We start from the raw sequence: 14,640 nt of genomic DNA, 5'->3' as shown, positions 1-14,640 counted from the left end.
CCATTTGTGTTCTAAATTGCTGAATATACTGAAAAATAAGGATGGAATGAGACATGAGAATTAAGTATCAGTGTTCTCTATACTTTTTCAGGGAGGATTGGCTTGCGTATATACCTTTTTCTTTGTCTTATCTTTTTCCTCTGTCCCCTCCACTATTGTCCATTGATGCTTTTTGGATTAGACCTTCTTTTTTATTTTTTTTTTCAACGTTTTTTTTTAATTTTTTTTATTTTTGGGACAGAGAGAGACATAGCATGAACGGGGGAGGGGCAGAGAGAGAGGGAGACACAGAATCGGAAACAGGCTCCAGGCTCCGAGCCATCAGCCCAGAGCCTGACGCGGGGCTCGAACTCACAGACCGCGAGATCGTGACCTGGCTGAAGTCGGACGCTTAACCGACTGCGCCACCCAGGCGCCCCTAGACCTTCTTTTTTAAAGCAAGCTACTCTCAGTTCTCTTCTTGGTTGCTTATGGTTTGCTGATTTTTTTTTTTAATAGTTGATATGCCTAAGTTACAGACTGACATTGTCCTACCCCCTTCCAGAATGTCTTGATTCATTCATGCTTACATATGTCTGGAAACATTTGTCAAGGACTTTCTCTGTAGGACAAGCCATGGGCTAAATGCTGGAAATAAGTTGCAAGTAAGTTCTTTTCTCACACGAATTAACAATCCAGCAAGGGTTGGGGAGTCTTGGTAGGAAGAGAGAGGGGGTGAGCGTGCACAAGCTAAATATACAACCAACTAAACACAGCCTGAAAAGTTTACTATTTCTAGAAACAAAATGCTATAAGAGCACAGAAGAGAAGGATTTTTTTTTTGCATGATGAAGTCTTAGATGACTAAATAGAGGAATGGCATTTAAACTAGGTCTTAAAGGTTGAAGTGCAGAGTATTCCTTGGTAGGAATAGAGGGAAGTGTTTTCCAGACAAAGAAAACACCATGAGAAGAGTCACAGAGGTGTCGAAGTTCATGCCATATTTGAGAGGCTATATAAAGGAAACCTAAAACGCTTTATGGTACAGAACAGGAGAGGAAAACAGAAACCAGGGGACAGTTTGCAAAAGGCAGTAAACTTGGTTCAAGGAAACACAACTGTGAAATAGCTCACGATGGACATTATTTCCCTTGAACAAATGAAGCATTTGGGGGGTTTTGACTTAGCGGGAGAAATTCTCGTTTTTTTTTTCTCCCTGTGTCTCAGAGTTCAGTTAATTGAAGGTCCTTAATTAGCATACAAAATTGTATCAAAAGCAAAATGGAAGCCCAGGGCAAGAGCAGATACCATGGCCTTCAGTGCAAGTAAGACACATGGCATCTGGAATCCCTTGTCCAGGTCGGAGTAGGGAGTTACGGTTGTATACTTTGTGTCTTGCATATTTTCAAAAGCCCAATTCTTGCTGTGCCGGTGCCATTTTTTTTTTAATTTTTTTGATGTTTTTATTTAATTTTTGAGACAGAGAGAGACAGAGCACGAGCTGGGGAGGGGCAGAGAAATAGAGACAGAATCCAAAGCAGGCTCCAGGCTCCGAGCTGTCAGCACAGAGCCCAACGTGGGGCTTAAACTCACAGACCGTGAGATCATGACCTGAGCTGAAGTCGGACGCTTCACCGACTGAGCCACCCAGGCGCCCCCCACTGCCATTTTACAGTTGGGGTGTACATCCTCTCTCAACAAAACTTATACTCCCTAAACATGCACTTTGGGCCTCTGCTGGTTCTTAAAGCAGGCTCAGCATCACTAAGGCTAGATCCTCAAATGTGGGAAGAGAGCAAGTCAGTGCCCAGAGTCCCTGAACGATGATAACTCTGCCTTCAGCCTCCCATAATAAGAGCATTCACATAGGTGGTACCAAATGCTACCATCCAAACAGAAGGAGATGCTTGGCCTTTCGCTTCCAAGAAAAATAACTCATGATGAAGGTCCAAGTCCCCAGTTGTAAATGAATTACAAAACAGATCCTCTTTCCTCTGCCCAGAATAATGCTGCCACTACCTGGGTATACTTGAATTCTAAGTTTCCCCAGGAAAATTTCTCTTTTGCCTCCCAAATAGATTAGCACCGCTCCCGATCCATCCTTAAACTCATTCCTCTGAAGGTTAATTATCCATTTACATCCTTCTTCTCAATACGACAGTGGCCTCCTTGAGAAGATTTCTGTTGAATTCCTAGCACCTAGCAACAGTCCTTGGAACACAGTGGGATTTTAACAAATAGTTGGAAGAATGAACCAGTCAGTGAAGAAAGTTGGTCTCCATCCAGAGACCTCGGGCTCTGTCCATTGTGTTCAAACACTGAAGAACATTTTGTGTTCTTGAACTACATTTTGATGTAGTTCAAGAGTAGTCAAAAATTCCTTGATGTTGTTTTGTTTGTTTTTACAGAGTAGAATGCTTTGAGGGTGGAATGAACACTAAGAAAGAAGTGAGCAATGAGGATTAAAAAAAGTAGCTGGGTATTAAACAGGAAGAATATATAGATGTCACCAAAGGCCTCATTAGGTCTGGAGGAGCATTTTTTCCTTCTCCTTTTCCTTTTCTTTTCTTTTTTTTTTTTTTTTTACAAGGAGAAGCCTCTGAATTATGGTTGAGTTTGCATTACCTCCCAATAGATTCATGGCAAGGAGGGGGCTCAAAATCAGATTCAATTTTATTTTTACTTTTACAAGTATTATATTTCCATGCCCAAATGCTTTTCATACTGTTGTACATAAAGTAAGAATCCTTACTGAGAATCACTTAGATTGTCTCTTCCTTGTAACGTTTTTATGAAGGCCATGTTGAGACATAATTTACACGTGGTTAGGTCCAAACCATATATATCCCAGTGTGCAGGGATGAGTTTTGACATATGTATAGACGTCTAGATACAGTCCATCTACCACAGTTAAGATACACAATGCTGTAACCCCCAAATTATCTTGTACCCTTTGTAGTCAACCTTTTTACCCATTCTCAGCCTCTGGAATCACTTACCTGTTTTCTTTCCTCGCAGTTTTCCCTTTTCCAAAATGCTGTATAAAGGGAATCATCCAACCAGTAGCCATTTGAATTTGGCCTCTTTTCCTTAACGTGATACATTTGAGGTGCATTATGCATATTATGGCTTAGTATGGAGCAGTAGTCTGTTGTATCACTATGCCACAGATGGTCCACTCCCAGGTGGATGGACATTTGGTTTTCTGTACTCTTTGGCTGTTCTGAGCAATGGTGCAGTGAACATACACATGCAAGGCTTTGTGTGGACATATGTTTGCATTTCTTTTGGCTAGGTAACCAGGATCAGGAGTGCTAACATGACATTCTCAGGAACTTCATTTTTATTTTGTATGTTCAGGGATCCATGGGTGTATTTAAACAGTGGAAGACATGGACAGAAATATCCTTGGGACAGTGTAGAGCATGGAGACAGACTGGAAACAGGGAGACTGGCTAGGAAATTGTTGCTTTTCTGCCTACCGTGTGGAGACATTGCCATTTCCATCACTCCGTTTTAATGAAGTAGTTTTAGAACACAAATCTAATACAAAGGTTCTGTGTCTGTTTTTCTTGGTGGTCAAATTCTACCCAGGCACCATAATATAAAAACATCGTCATTTGTGGGCCAAGTAGAAATGAAAAGGGAATCAACATTAATTTTTATGTAATCTGAGGGCTTTTTTCATACTCTTTATTATTCTTTTATTTTTCTTCTTTTCTTCTTCTTTTTTTCTTACCATTTCAGCCATGGCATGGCAGGGGAACTAAGAATTTGAAATGCAACTGAAATGCACTTTTTTCCTTCTTAGTGCTTTTGGAAGAAGATAAAATACTTGCAATGGCCGTGATTATTTTTATACAAAGTTTAATATAGCATAAATAGCTTCCTTCCAAACCGTTTGTTTTTAAATCCGCGTTCAACAAAATTCACAATTCATTCCAGTACCTTCTAGGTCTACTCTGAAAGATTAACTTGATTTCAATCAACTGAAAATTAAAAGCACGGGATTTCCGGGGCATCTGCGTGGTTCATTTCGTTAAGCGTCTGACTTAAGCTCAGGTCATGATCTCATGGTCTGTGAGTTTGAGCCCCGCGTCGGGCTCTGTGCTGATGGCTCAGAGCCTGGAGCCTGCTTCGGATTCTGTGTCTCCCTCTCTCTCTGACCCTCCCCCATTCATGCTCTCTCTCTGTCTCGAAAATAAATAAACATTAACAAAATTTTTTTTTAAAGCACAGGATTTCCAAGTTCAAAGAGACCTGAACACAACCAGCCCAAGTGACTCATTGGTAGATGAGAGAACATTGAGGCCAAAAGCACCTGACAGCCTGGTTCCATCACTGACCACGAGTGCTCCTTGTCGTTTCTGTGGCTTGGCTCTGTGCCTCCCCATCACAAGAAGGAGGAGATCTGTCTGTGTTTTTGAGAGTCGGGAAAATTGCCTTAGGCTTCTCATACATTTAAAAATAAAAATAGCCATGATGGGATGAGACTTGAATTTCAAACAGAGGCGAAATAGGGACTATTACGTTTGAAGATACGTGAAAAGAAATATGTTAAGGTTTTTAATATTTTGTCTATTTTTTTGTGATAATATTGAAATATTTTGACATTGAGATACTTACAGCTTAGCTGTTTAACAAGCATATTATGTTGGATGTCCTGAGCTGGCAGTAGTTTATTTTTCTTCTTCTAGATAAGTCTCGTGTTAACTTTATAAAACGGGAGACAGAGGTGGGAAAACCAGTGACGCCAGCAATAATATACTCTAGTCGGGTACACCCTGGGCTTTCTTGGTCCCACTGGCATTCTGCCAACAGACACTTCTGCAAAACCAAAATGAACAATTGAGAGACGTGAGTCAGTGCTGAGACGACAAGATATTAACTCACCACCGTGAATTCTCATCTCGGTCACACGTCAGTTTATTTTCCATATCCTTAGCGCACATGCTAACGTATAGTGACACACAGCTGGAAACGCCCTTTATTCCCTATTTTGTCCGTCTCTGCTTTAGCCGCTTATATTTTTTAACACTAGGGGTCCTGATGGGGAGCCTGCGTGGCTCAGTCGGTGAAGCGTCCGACTTCGGCTCAGGTCATGATCTCACCATTTGTGAGTTCGAGCCCCGCATCGGGCTCTGTGCTGACAGCTCGGAGCCTGGAGCTTGTTTCAGATTCTGTGTCTCCCTCTCTCTCTCTCTCTGTCCCTCTCCCACTCCCACTCTCTCTTCCTCTCTCTCTCTCTCAAAAATAAAATAAATGTTTAAAAAAATTATTTAAAAAAACCAATAGGAGTCCTGAGGGTTCAGGGAGGGGGAAGAGAAAGATGGAATAAACAAATAAAAGAGCATAACATTTTTTTTTTTAATGCATAAGGAATGAAATAAAGGAAAGATGATCAGAGTGTCAGCTTTTTTGCTGATGAAGCCTGAATTGAAGGATGGGCAGGATGAGCAGGAACAATGGGTTTATTAGTAATACACCCCAGAATTAGACATAACTGCCCACTTCTGGCAGCATGGAACAGGCCTGGTTCCCCCACGTGGTCGGCTCAGATGTGCCCTTGGGAGGAAGAGAAGGGATGGGACTGAGTCACCCGAGTTTGTCATATCCCCCAACCCAGTGAGCAGATAAGTCACACCATCTCCCCTGTGGGGAGAGGCAAGAGGCTAAGAGGCTTTAGGAAGTGTCCTTCCCTTTGGAAACCATTTGAGTGGAAACCATCCTTCCCATGTGGATGAGCGAGGGGAGGCGTCAAGGGACTAACCCTTTTGGAACCTCAGTGACATGCCTGTGAAGTTAAATTCCCTATGGGTGGGAGGTCGAGAGGATACAAGGAGATATACATAAAGCACCCAGTGTGGAGGCCAGCCCAGAGTGAATGCTAAAAATAAAATAGTAGCGATTCCATTCAGTCTTTCTTTGGACAAATCCACGCGCTCCTCCTTTGCCGTTTTATTTGCCATCTCTAGCCGGTTTTGTGGTTTGGACAACCAGATGGATAGGGCGCTATCCTCTGAAAGAGGGCAGACATGACAAGAACAGATTAGTGAGCAACAGTGCCTTTGATTTCTTATGTGCTGAGCTTGAGACATCAGTGTCACAAATCACAGGCACGTGGATTTGTGATTTTTGTACTGCCAAAGAGGGACGGCGCCTGGGTGGCTTAGGCAGCTGAGCGTCTGGCTCTTGATTTCAGCTCAGGTCGTGATCTTGCAGTTCATGAGATGGAGCCCCAGGTCAGGCTCTGCGCTGACGGTGTGGAGCTTGCTTGGGGTTCTCTCTCTCCCTCTCTCTCTCTGCCATTCCCCTGCTCATGCTCTCTCTCTCACTCTCTCTCTCAACATAAATAAATAAACATGAAAAAAATTAAAAAAAAAAAAAGAAACTTAACTAGTTAATTTGTAGTTCCATTTGGAAATTAAACTGTTAAAGAAAGCCCAGTACAGGGCTGAAGACTGACCCTGAAGACAGCATCTCAGGGACCAGCAGGGGGCAGGAGCCAGAGAGGAGCTGGGGGGGAAATGCAGAGTCCAGAGAAGCACGAGGAAAACTAGGAAGACGGACAACACAGAACAAAGTCAAGGAGAGGGATCGTTTCAGGAAGGAGGGAAGAGTCAGCCGTGCCAGGTGCTGAAAGAAGTCAGGAGAAAAAGTAACAAAAGGATTGGCAGAGAAGGCCGTAGGCATTACTGGCTGTCAGATATGGAGCACCTTAATGTATGCCAGGCACTGTGCTGTATGTTCATGTGCAATTTTGACTTAATTCTCAGAAACAATATCCCCATTTTACAGATTAGGGAAGTAAGAGCCAGAAAAGTTTTGGTACCAGCTTGGCTTAGGTCACAGAGCACGGAAATCACAGAGTTGGGACTCAGACCCCCTGCCTTCCGACTCTTAACCGCTGAGCTCCCCTTCCTTCCAGAAGACTTGCTTTTGCCCTGTGTTGGGTGAGGAAACCAGAGCACTGTGAGTTGAGGGGGCCATGAGTGAGGGGTGAGGAAGAAAGGATGGCAAGTAGACGAGGATAGCCCGACGTTTGTCCTGGCTGGTGTTGGTTTGCTTTAAGACGATGAAGACTTCAGCATTGTTAAGTGACAAGAGATGCTTGGAATAGAGCCAGTGAGTGAGGAGACAACTAGAAGGTGCAGAAGGCCGAGGACAGGTGTGTGTGCGCGGAGGGGCGGGATCTTAAAAAGGAGAGCCCCTCCTCCTCTGTGACCGGAGAGAGGCAATTGGATGTGTAGGTTCAGTGTCAGAACATTAGAGAAGTTCTCTTCTGTCCTCATTTCCTCATTCTGTCTCCTCCCCCTATCCCACTACCAACCCCCTTCTCTATCTGGAACATCCCACTCACCCTTCAAGGTCCCGCCCTCGTCACTCTCCTGAGCCCACAGGACGGTCTGCCGTAGGCTTCCAGGGACCATGCGGCCTCCATCCACCCCACAGGCACCGCCAGGTGTGCACCAGCAGGACTCGTCCCCCTCCTGCTGGATGTGACTTTATGCTAAGTGAGCATGAATCAATTTAGTCTGCATCTAAGACATGGTGCCTTGTCTTGATCTCAGGGTTGTGAGTTCAAGCCCGCATTGGGCTCCACGCTGGGCACAAAGTTTAAAAAAAAAAAATCTTAAAATAGTACAAGTCATATAGGAGAAGGGCCATGAAAGAGAGAGATGCAGGGTGCTGTGGACTCTAAGCCAGAGGGGAAATGACATGAGGGAGGCAGAACTGAGCACTTATGTGAGTGACACCTGGAGAAACCTTATGAAGAGTGTAGTTTAGAGCTGATTGTTGCAGGATGAGCGTATTTTCAACTGACAAAGGTAAAAAATGGGCCGTTTTACTTAGAGAAAGTAGTGTCCGAAATGGCACAGAGCTTATTTGGGGAAGACAGGGTGGTCCTGTTTGGCCGAAGTATGGAATATGGCTGGAGTGGTATCCACGATGCAATGGAAGAACCTTGAGCACTAGACTATGAAATTCTGTTAGCGTTGGCTCCCTTGAGATTTCCCACTGACTTTCCCATTTTTATCTTTATCTGATCAGAAACATTGCAGAAATATTCAAAAGCTATTTTAAGCAGTCTTTTGCACTTAGCCCAAAAGTTGACAATAAGAGTTCATAAATCACACCTCCCATTTTTATTCTGGAAACCAGGCCAGTATCCCTCGCGAGTTTCAGGATGCCAGTACCCAGCCAGTCTCCCAGGAACCCCTGTGACCGTCGAAGTAAGGGCGCGGGTACCTCCCTTGGCAGCTACTGACTGTGTCGTGCTAGGGATGGGGGTGGGAAGAGGTGAGCCGGGAGTGGGTTTGCTCCTGCAGCTGTAGGTTTCTCATTACTTGTAAATCACTATTCTTAATAATTATTTCTAGACAAAAAAAAAAAATACAAAATAAAACCTCTTTTGTCTTTCAGTTAAGAAAAAGAAGCCTAAACTATTAAATAAATTTGATAAGACTATTAAAGCTGAACTTGACGCTGCAGAAAAACTTCGTAAAAGGGTATGTTGATGTTTTTGTCTGGTGGAGAAATGTGCAATGAAGATAAATTCAGGCATTACTCTTGAATTGTTAAAATGATAATAATAATAACAACAACACCAACAGAAACAGCCCTTGAATAGAGTGGATTTTTCCCCAAGAACATCAGCATTCCATGTGAAATGAGTCAAGTAGAAGGAAGAATCATGGCTGGATGACCAAATAGAAGTAGAACTAACATTGAAGTCGGCTAACCTGAGGTCAGCCTCCCTCCACCGCTTGCTAGTTGTGTGGCTTTGGACAGAACACTTGGCCATTCTGAGCCTCAGTTTCCTTATTTAAAAAAAGGAGAATAGTAAGTCCTCTTTCTAAAAGTTTTTGATTGGGTAGCATCTCAATGCAAAAAGAAAGTAAGTTAGTCCAGTACTCTTAGGGTAGTTACCGTTAAGTGAAATGACACTGGGTTTAAGATTCTTCTCACTTGGGGTTAATCCCATGCACCTGCAGTTTTCAGGGAGACTATTATGTGGTTTGTGTTGTTACCCGTTATTTTGAAATACTACTTGCATTTGTTTCTGGATATTGCAGTTAAAAAAAGAAGTTGACACTAGATTGAAGTTACTTGTTCTCTTAGTCATATTCTTCATCTAATTATCATGTCAAACACTTATAATAATGCATTTAATAACACCTTCACTTAATCATCTACTTGTTTGCCATGGAAATTGCTCTTTCTCTACCCTGTACATGAATTAGACTTTGCGTAATGATTTAGTTGCGTAAACATTTAGTTTTCCTGTAAATGCTTTTTTTTTTTTATCAAGTAGACATTGGCGGCAAAGATAGGACAGGGGGATTGTAAGTAAATAAGCAACGACAAAAGCACACAAGTTAGGAACTGAAGTGGGACAAGAATGTGCTTCCCACATGTTTATCGGAACCATACCAGTAAGCACGGAGACTTCTGTCTAGTATTAGACAAGGTTCCCAAGCCAAGGAGGGCTTACCCTCCTTAGCAGCTGATAAACATGTAGTCACGTCAAAGAATATCGCGGCCAAGTTGTTGTTCACTGCCCTTAAGTTTAACCGCTGGAATGATTTCTGAGTCTGTCTTGTGTAGCTTTTATAAGAGGAAGCCCTCTACTATTTGTAGGAAATTTGCATTTCTTAATAGAAATGAAGTGGGAATCTTCTTTTTCTGTCACTTTCTTTGGCATCCTCCACTTGCTCTTTGCTAAATGCCACGTGTGAAAATGTGGGGTGTCTATTTCACAGGTGACTTTTGGGATAAAGGACAAAGGAACAACTTTAGAGAAGGGTTTTTATGTAATTCTAATGAATGGTAAAGAGCTCAGTTACCAAGGGGCAGATAGATCAATGGGACATAAAAGTGCTGGAACAGTCCATGGGGTATTCTCTGGTTCTTGCTTATTTGGAGAAATTATCATTCATTCCTCCAGAAGCACCCTGAATTTCTAACAGACTAAATAAAGGAGGAAGAAATAGCTACAGTCCTTGCTTCTGAAATAGCAGGGATCCATATTATTGGCTGCATTATCAGCGTAATTTTTTAAGGTTATTTTTATGGCTGATATTTCAAATGATGCGACTGGACGTGCTGGAGTAGCCCATGCTGAGGTATGTCCTAGACGGAGGAGGTCCAGTCTAGCTTTGAGTACTATGCTACATGAAAGTATGAGGTCACTTTATTTTTCCATCCAAAGTGCATAGATCAGATCGTATTTCAATCATCTATTTTTCAAAAGTATTGCTTAAAATACTTCTATTTTTCAGAAGTATGTATTGCTTGAAACTCTTCCTTATCCCTAGAAAAAAAGAATTTGAAGTGCTATACTGAAAGATTCTTTTATTTGCTGGAGTCACTTACTGTATTTTAAGTGAAAAAAGAGAGGGAAAATGGAAAACGTAATAAGGCCAGAGTAAGTAAGGCCAGCACATGAAAGCTTACATCCCAGGCTCTAAATGGTGCTTGGGATGAATGAAGTACACTGTAGGCAGAAGACACGGGGAATAGCATCGTCCTGTAAGATTAATGGTGTTCATCAGAGTAGGTGTCCTCTACCAAGTCCGGAGAGAAACGTTCTGCTGTGGATCTTCATAAAGGGTACACTGATGGATGGCACAGCTTCCCCCCTAACATCACACCAGCGGATTCTACAACACATCTGTGTGTGTGTGTGGCGGGGGGGGGGGGGGGGGGGTGTCTTAATGTCCTTCAGCATGGCCCATTGGCCTCATGCCAGCACAGCGGGGCCCAAGTACGAGTCTCTCCAGTGAACTGGCTTTGGTCCTGGGAGAAAATGTAAGCTATGTTGAAAGAGATGATTTTTAGGCAGTTCTTCACAAGCATTGTGTCTTGCTTTTGAGTTTTTAAATAAGAAATGCATAATAGTGTTAGGAGATTCTGAGGAAGGGAAATTCTTTCAGACCAAAAGCAAACACATTTACTTTGTCAACCCTTAGCAAGGCAACACCGTCTCTGTCTTAAGGGGATCGCAAGGATGCCTAGGTCAAGCCAAATATTCCATTATTTTTATAACCTTGATGACCAATTAAGGGAGTGTCTAGAAGGGACAAAATACTTTAGCAAATTTGTTATGAAGATTGTTATTTCTATTGTTATTTCTGTTTTAAAGCGTAATGGTGCATTTAGCATGATTTTCATAAAAATAGCCTCAACATTTGCAATTTGAGTTACATAATGCATGTGGTAAAGCTAAAAATAGTCCCCCCAAAAGATACCCATGTCCTAATCCCTGGATCTTATATTTAGAGAAAGGGTCTTTGCAGATATGAGTAAGTTAAGGATCTTGAACTGGGGAGATTATTCTGGGTTATCCAGTTGGGCCCCAAATGCAACCACATGTGTCTTTGTAAGAGAGAGGCAGAGGGAAATTGAATACAGACGACATAGGAGACAGAGAGGAGAAGGCAATGTGAAAACCGAAGTAAAGACTGGAGTAATGCATCCACAGTCAAGAAAGGCTGTCGGGACGCAAGGAACAGATTCTCCCCCAGAGCCTCTGGAGGAAATGTGGCTCTAACAACATCTCAATTTCAGCCCAGTGAAACTAATTTTGGACTTCTGTTCTCCACAGCACTGAGGAATAAATTTCTGTTGTTTCAGTCATCAAGTTTCTGGTAATTTGTTACAGCAGCTATAGAGAACTAATCCAGATTTTGGTGCTGGACAGTGGGTTGCTCCTGTCGCAGATACTAAAAAATGTGAAAGTGGCTTTGGAGAATTGGGTTAGGAGTAGAGGCTGAAAGAATTTTGAGAGGCATGAGAGCAAAAGCCTGGATTGCCTGAAGCAGACTGTTGGTAGAAATATGCATGCGAAAGCTGCTTCTGGCGAGGGCTCTCAGAGGAAGTGAGGAGCACCTTAGAGAAAGGTTTATTGATAATCTTTGAGAATGCACATTATCGTTGCAAACAGCATGTTGACAGAGATGTTAAAGGCACTTCTGGCCAGAGCCCAGAAGGAAATGAGGAACAGGTCCCTGAAACTGGAGGAAAGGCAGTCATTGCTAGAGAGTAGCAGGAAGCTTAACTGAATTACATCTTACTGGCCTGGGCAAAGCAAAACTTGTAAGCGATGACCTCCAAGTGTTGAGGATGTGGCTTGATTTCTTTTTTTGCTGCTTCTCGTAAAATAAGAGAGGAAAGTGATAATTAAGGAAGAAACTATTAGAGAAGAAAGAGCCAGGACGTGACAGTTCGGGGAGATTTCTTAGTCTATCCAGATCGCAGAAGATGCTACAGGTAGGAAGTTCGTTGTGAAGAAAGGGGGGTCTGGAGAGAAGGCCGAGGGCATGCTAGCCATCCTTTTCCTGAAGGGAGTGGATGTGTGGCTCTTGGATCTACTCAGCCATCCAGCAGAAGCCAGGAATAGAGATGGGAGAGGTCTGTGGCCGTGACTCTTGTCTAATGGTGTGAATCCCTGTGACATACACAAAAGATCCACAAGGTTTTTGAGAATCTTATACCAGGAGAACCACCTCGACCTGAAAGGGACAGAGGACAAACTGAAAGAAGGCTGGCAGAGTCCTAAAATTCTACAGGCAAGAACCAGGCTGATAACACTAAACACCCTTTCGATAGAAAGGAAAGATAATTCCAAGGGCAGAGTCTTGGACCCAGAGGCCAGAGATAAGGGCTCTGAAGCCAGAGCCAAGGACTCAGAAGGCAGGGCCTCAAGCTCCAAACCTTCAGACCTAAGAATTTACCTGCCTGCATTTTGAAGCTACTTGGAATCAGTGATTCCTTTCCTCTCTTCTTCTATCTTCCACCTCCTATTCCTCCCCTTCCTTCCTTCCTTCCTTCTTTCCTTCCTTCCTTCCTTCCTTCCTTCCTTCCTTCCTTCCTTCCTTCCTTCCTTCCTCCCCCCTCCCTTCTTTCCTTCCTCCCCTCCTTCCTTCCTTCCCCCCTCTCTCCCTCTCTCCCTCCCTCCTTTCCTTCCTTCCTTCTCTCCCTCCCTCCCTCCTTTCCTTCTTTCCTTCTTCCCTTCCTTCCTCCTTCCTTCCTTCCTTCCCTCCCTCTCTCCTTTCCTTCCTTCCCTCCCTCCTTCCTTCCTTCCTTCCCCCTCCCTCCCTCCTTTCCTTCCTTCCTTCCTCCCTTCCCTTCTTCCTCCTTTCTTCCTTCCTCCCTCCCTTCCTTCCTCCCCTCCCTCCCTTCCTTCCTTCCTTTCTTCCTTCTTTCCTTCCTCCCTCCCTCCCCTCCCTTCCTTCCCTCCCTCCCTCCCTCCTTTCCTCCCTTCCTTCCTTCCTTCCTTCCTTCCTTCCTTCCTTCCTTCCTTCCTTTCCTTCTTTTATTTCTTCTTCTTCTTCTTCTTCTAATAATAATAATAATAATAATAATAATAATACAGGGCAGTTACAAGAAAGTCACACAGAAAAAGATATTTAACATGAATCCTTCATCCCTTAAAAGTGGGTGGGGGGAGGGATGAGGATTTTTAGGGTGGTGAAACTAATCTGTATGATACTATAATGGTGGATACAGTCCGTATACATTTGTCCAAACGCACAGAATATACAACAGAATATACAATATGAACCCTAAGGTAAACTATAGACTTTGGGTGATTTTGATATAGCAGGTTCATCAGTTGTAACAAATGTACCACTGTGGTGCAGGATGTTAATCATGGGGGAGGTAGCAGGTATATGAGAAACCTATACTTTCTCTCAATTGTGCCATGAGTCTAAAACTGCTCTTAAGAAATGAAATCTTTAAAGAAATTAATACCGTGAGAGGGCAGAATATTTTAAAAAGCTCTACAGACTTTTCTGACACTAAATGTAATGTGGAGTCTGTGGTCCCGGCCCGATTGATCTCTACAGCCAAGTCCCCGTTGTCAGCATGAACCTGCCTCTCGGGTCCGAGCCCTCCCTGGGCTGGGCCCCGTTATCTTGTGCTGCACACACATCCCCCACACAGCACATGCTCCGTGCAGTGTCAGCCAGAGCTTCATCACTGTTAGGAGACTTAACCGAAACGGCACCCCCACAGCAGAGTCGAGTACCCTCATCTCCATTTTACAGGCCAGGCACCTGAGGCAGAGTCATAAGTAACTTGACACAAGTCATGCGCCTTCCAAGTGGTGGAGAGCAGACTCACATCAGTCGGTCTGGCTCCGGAGCCGGCCCTCGTAGCCGCTCCACTGTGCGTGTATTTCCCACCAGCCCCTCAGCACCACTTACGGGCACGTGAGAGGAAGTGAAAACCTCTTTCTTCGAGAACGTCTGCCTAGAGAAGTGATCTTATGTACCTTTAATATGAACACTGCCCGACCTTTCTCTAGTCAAGTCTGTCCGAAGTCGGTGTAAATAACAGTGGGATAGTAGGTACAGTTTGCTGTGCACAGCCACGTTGGAGAGGTACACTTTGTTGCGTGAAAACTCGCTTGGTGAACGTCAAAACATACAAACCACAGCACGCTTCCGTTTAGATGAGGAACGAGTGGGTTTACCAGTGTATAGCTGAAGTGCCTCCCAAAGTTCATCTCAAAAAATCCGTCTCTATCCCATGGCTCCCAACATCCTCGACCTGCATCCGTCCATTAGAAACCGGGAGACGTGTGTTACCCCTGGAATGGCCATGGATGGAGTGTGGTGGGGGGAGGGTTCCTCACCCTCTATTCCTTTCCCT

General features: G+C 43.6%; 1 protein-coding gene across 9 annotated transcripts in view; it reads left to right on the top strand.

The window, feature by feature from the left end:
- Nucleotides 1–14,640, top strand: part of ASPH (aspartate beta-hydroxylase) — a 226,948-nt gene that overhangs the window by 142,560 nt on the left and 69,748 nt on the right. For all 9 annotated transcript variants that reach the window (XM_058699669.1, XM_058699672.1, XM_058699666.1 and 6 more), the window contains one exon: nucleotides 8,404–8,489. In XM_058699669.1, the coding sequence (XP_058555652.1) occupies nucleotides 8,404–8,489 (86 nt within the window). The remainder of the gene's footprint in view (nucleotides 1–8,403; nucleotides 8,490–14,640) is intronic.

This window comes from Neofelis nebulosa, chromosome 14, assembly GCF_028018385.1.
Source record: "Neofelis nebulosa isolate mNeoNeb1 chromosome 14, mNeoNeb1.pri, whole genome shotgun sequence".
In the NCBI taxonomy this organism is placed as follows: Eukaryota; Metazoa; Chordata; class Mammalia; order Carnivora; family Felidae; genus Neofelis; species Neofelis nebulosa.
This window is presented reverse-complemented; position numbering and strand designations above follow the sequence as displayed.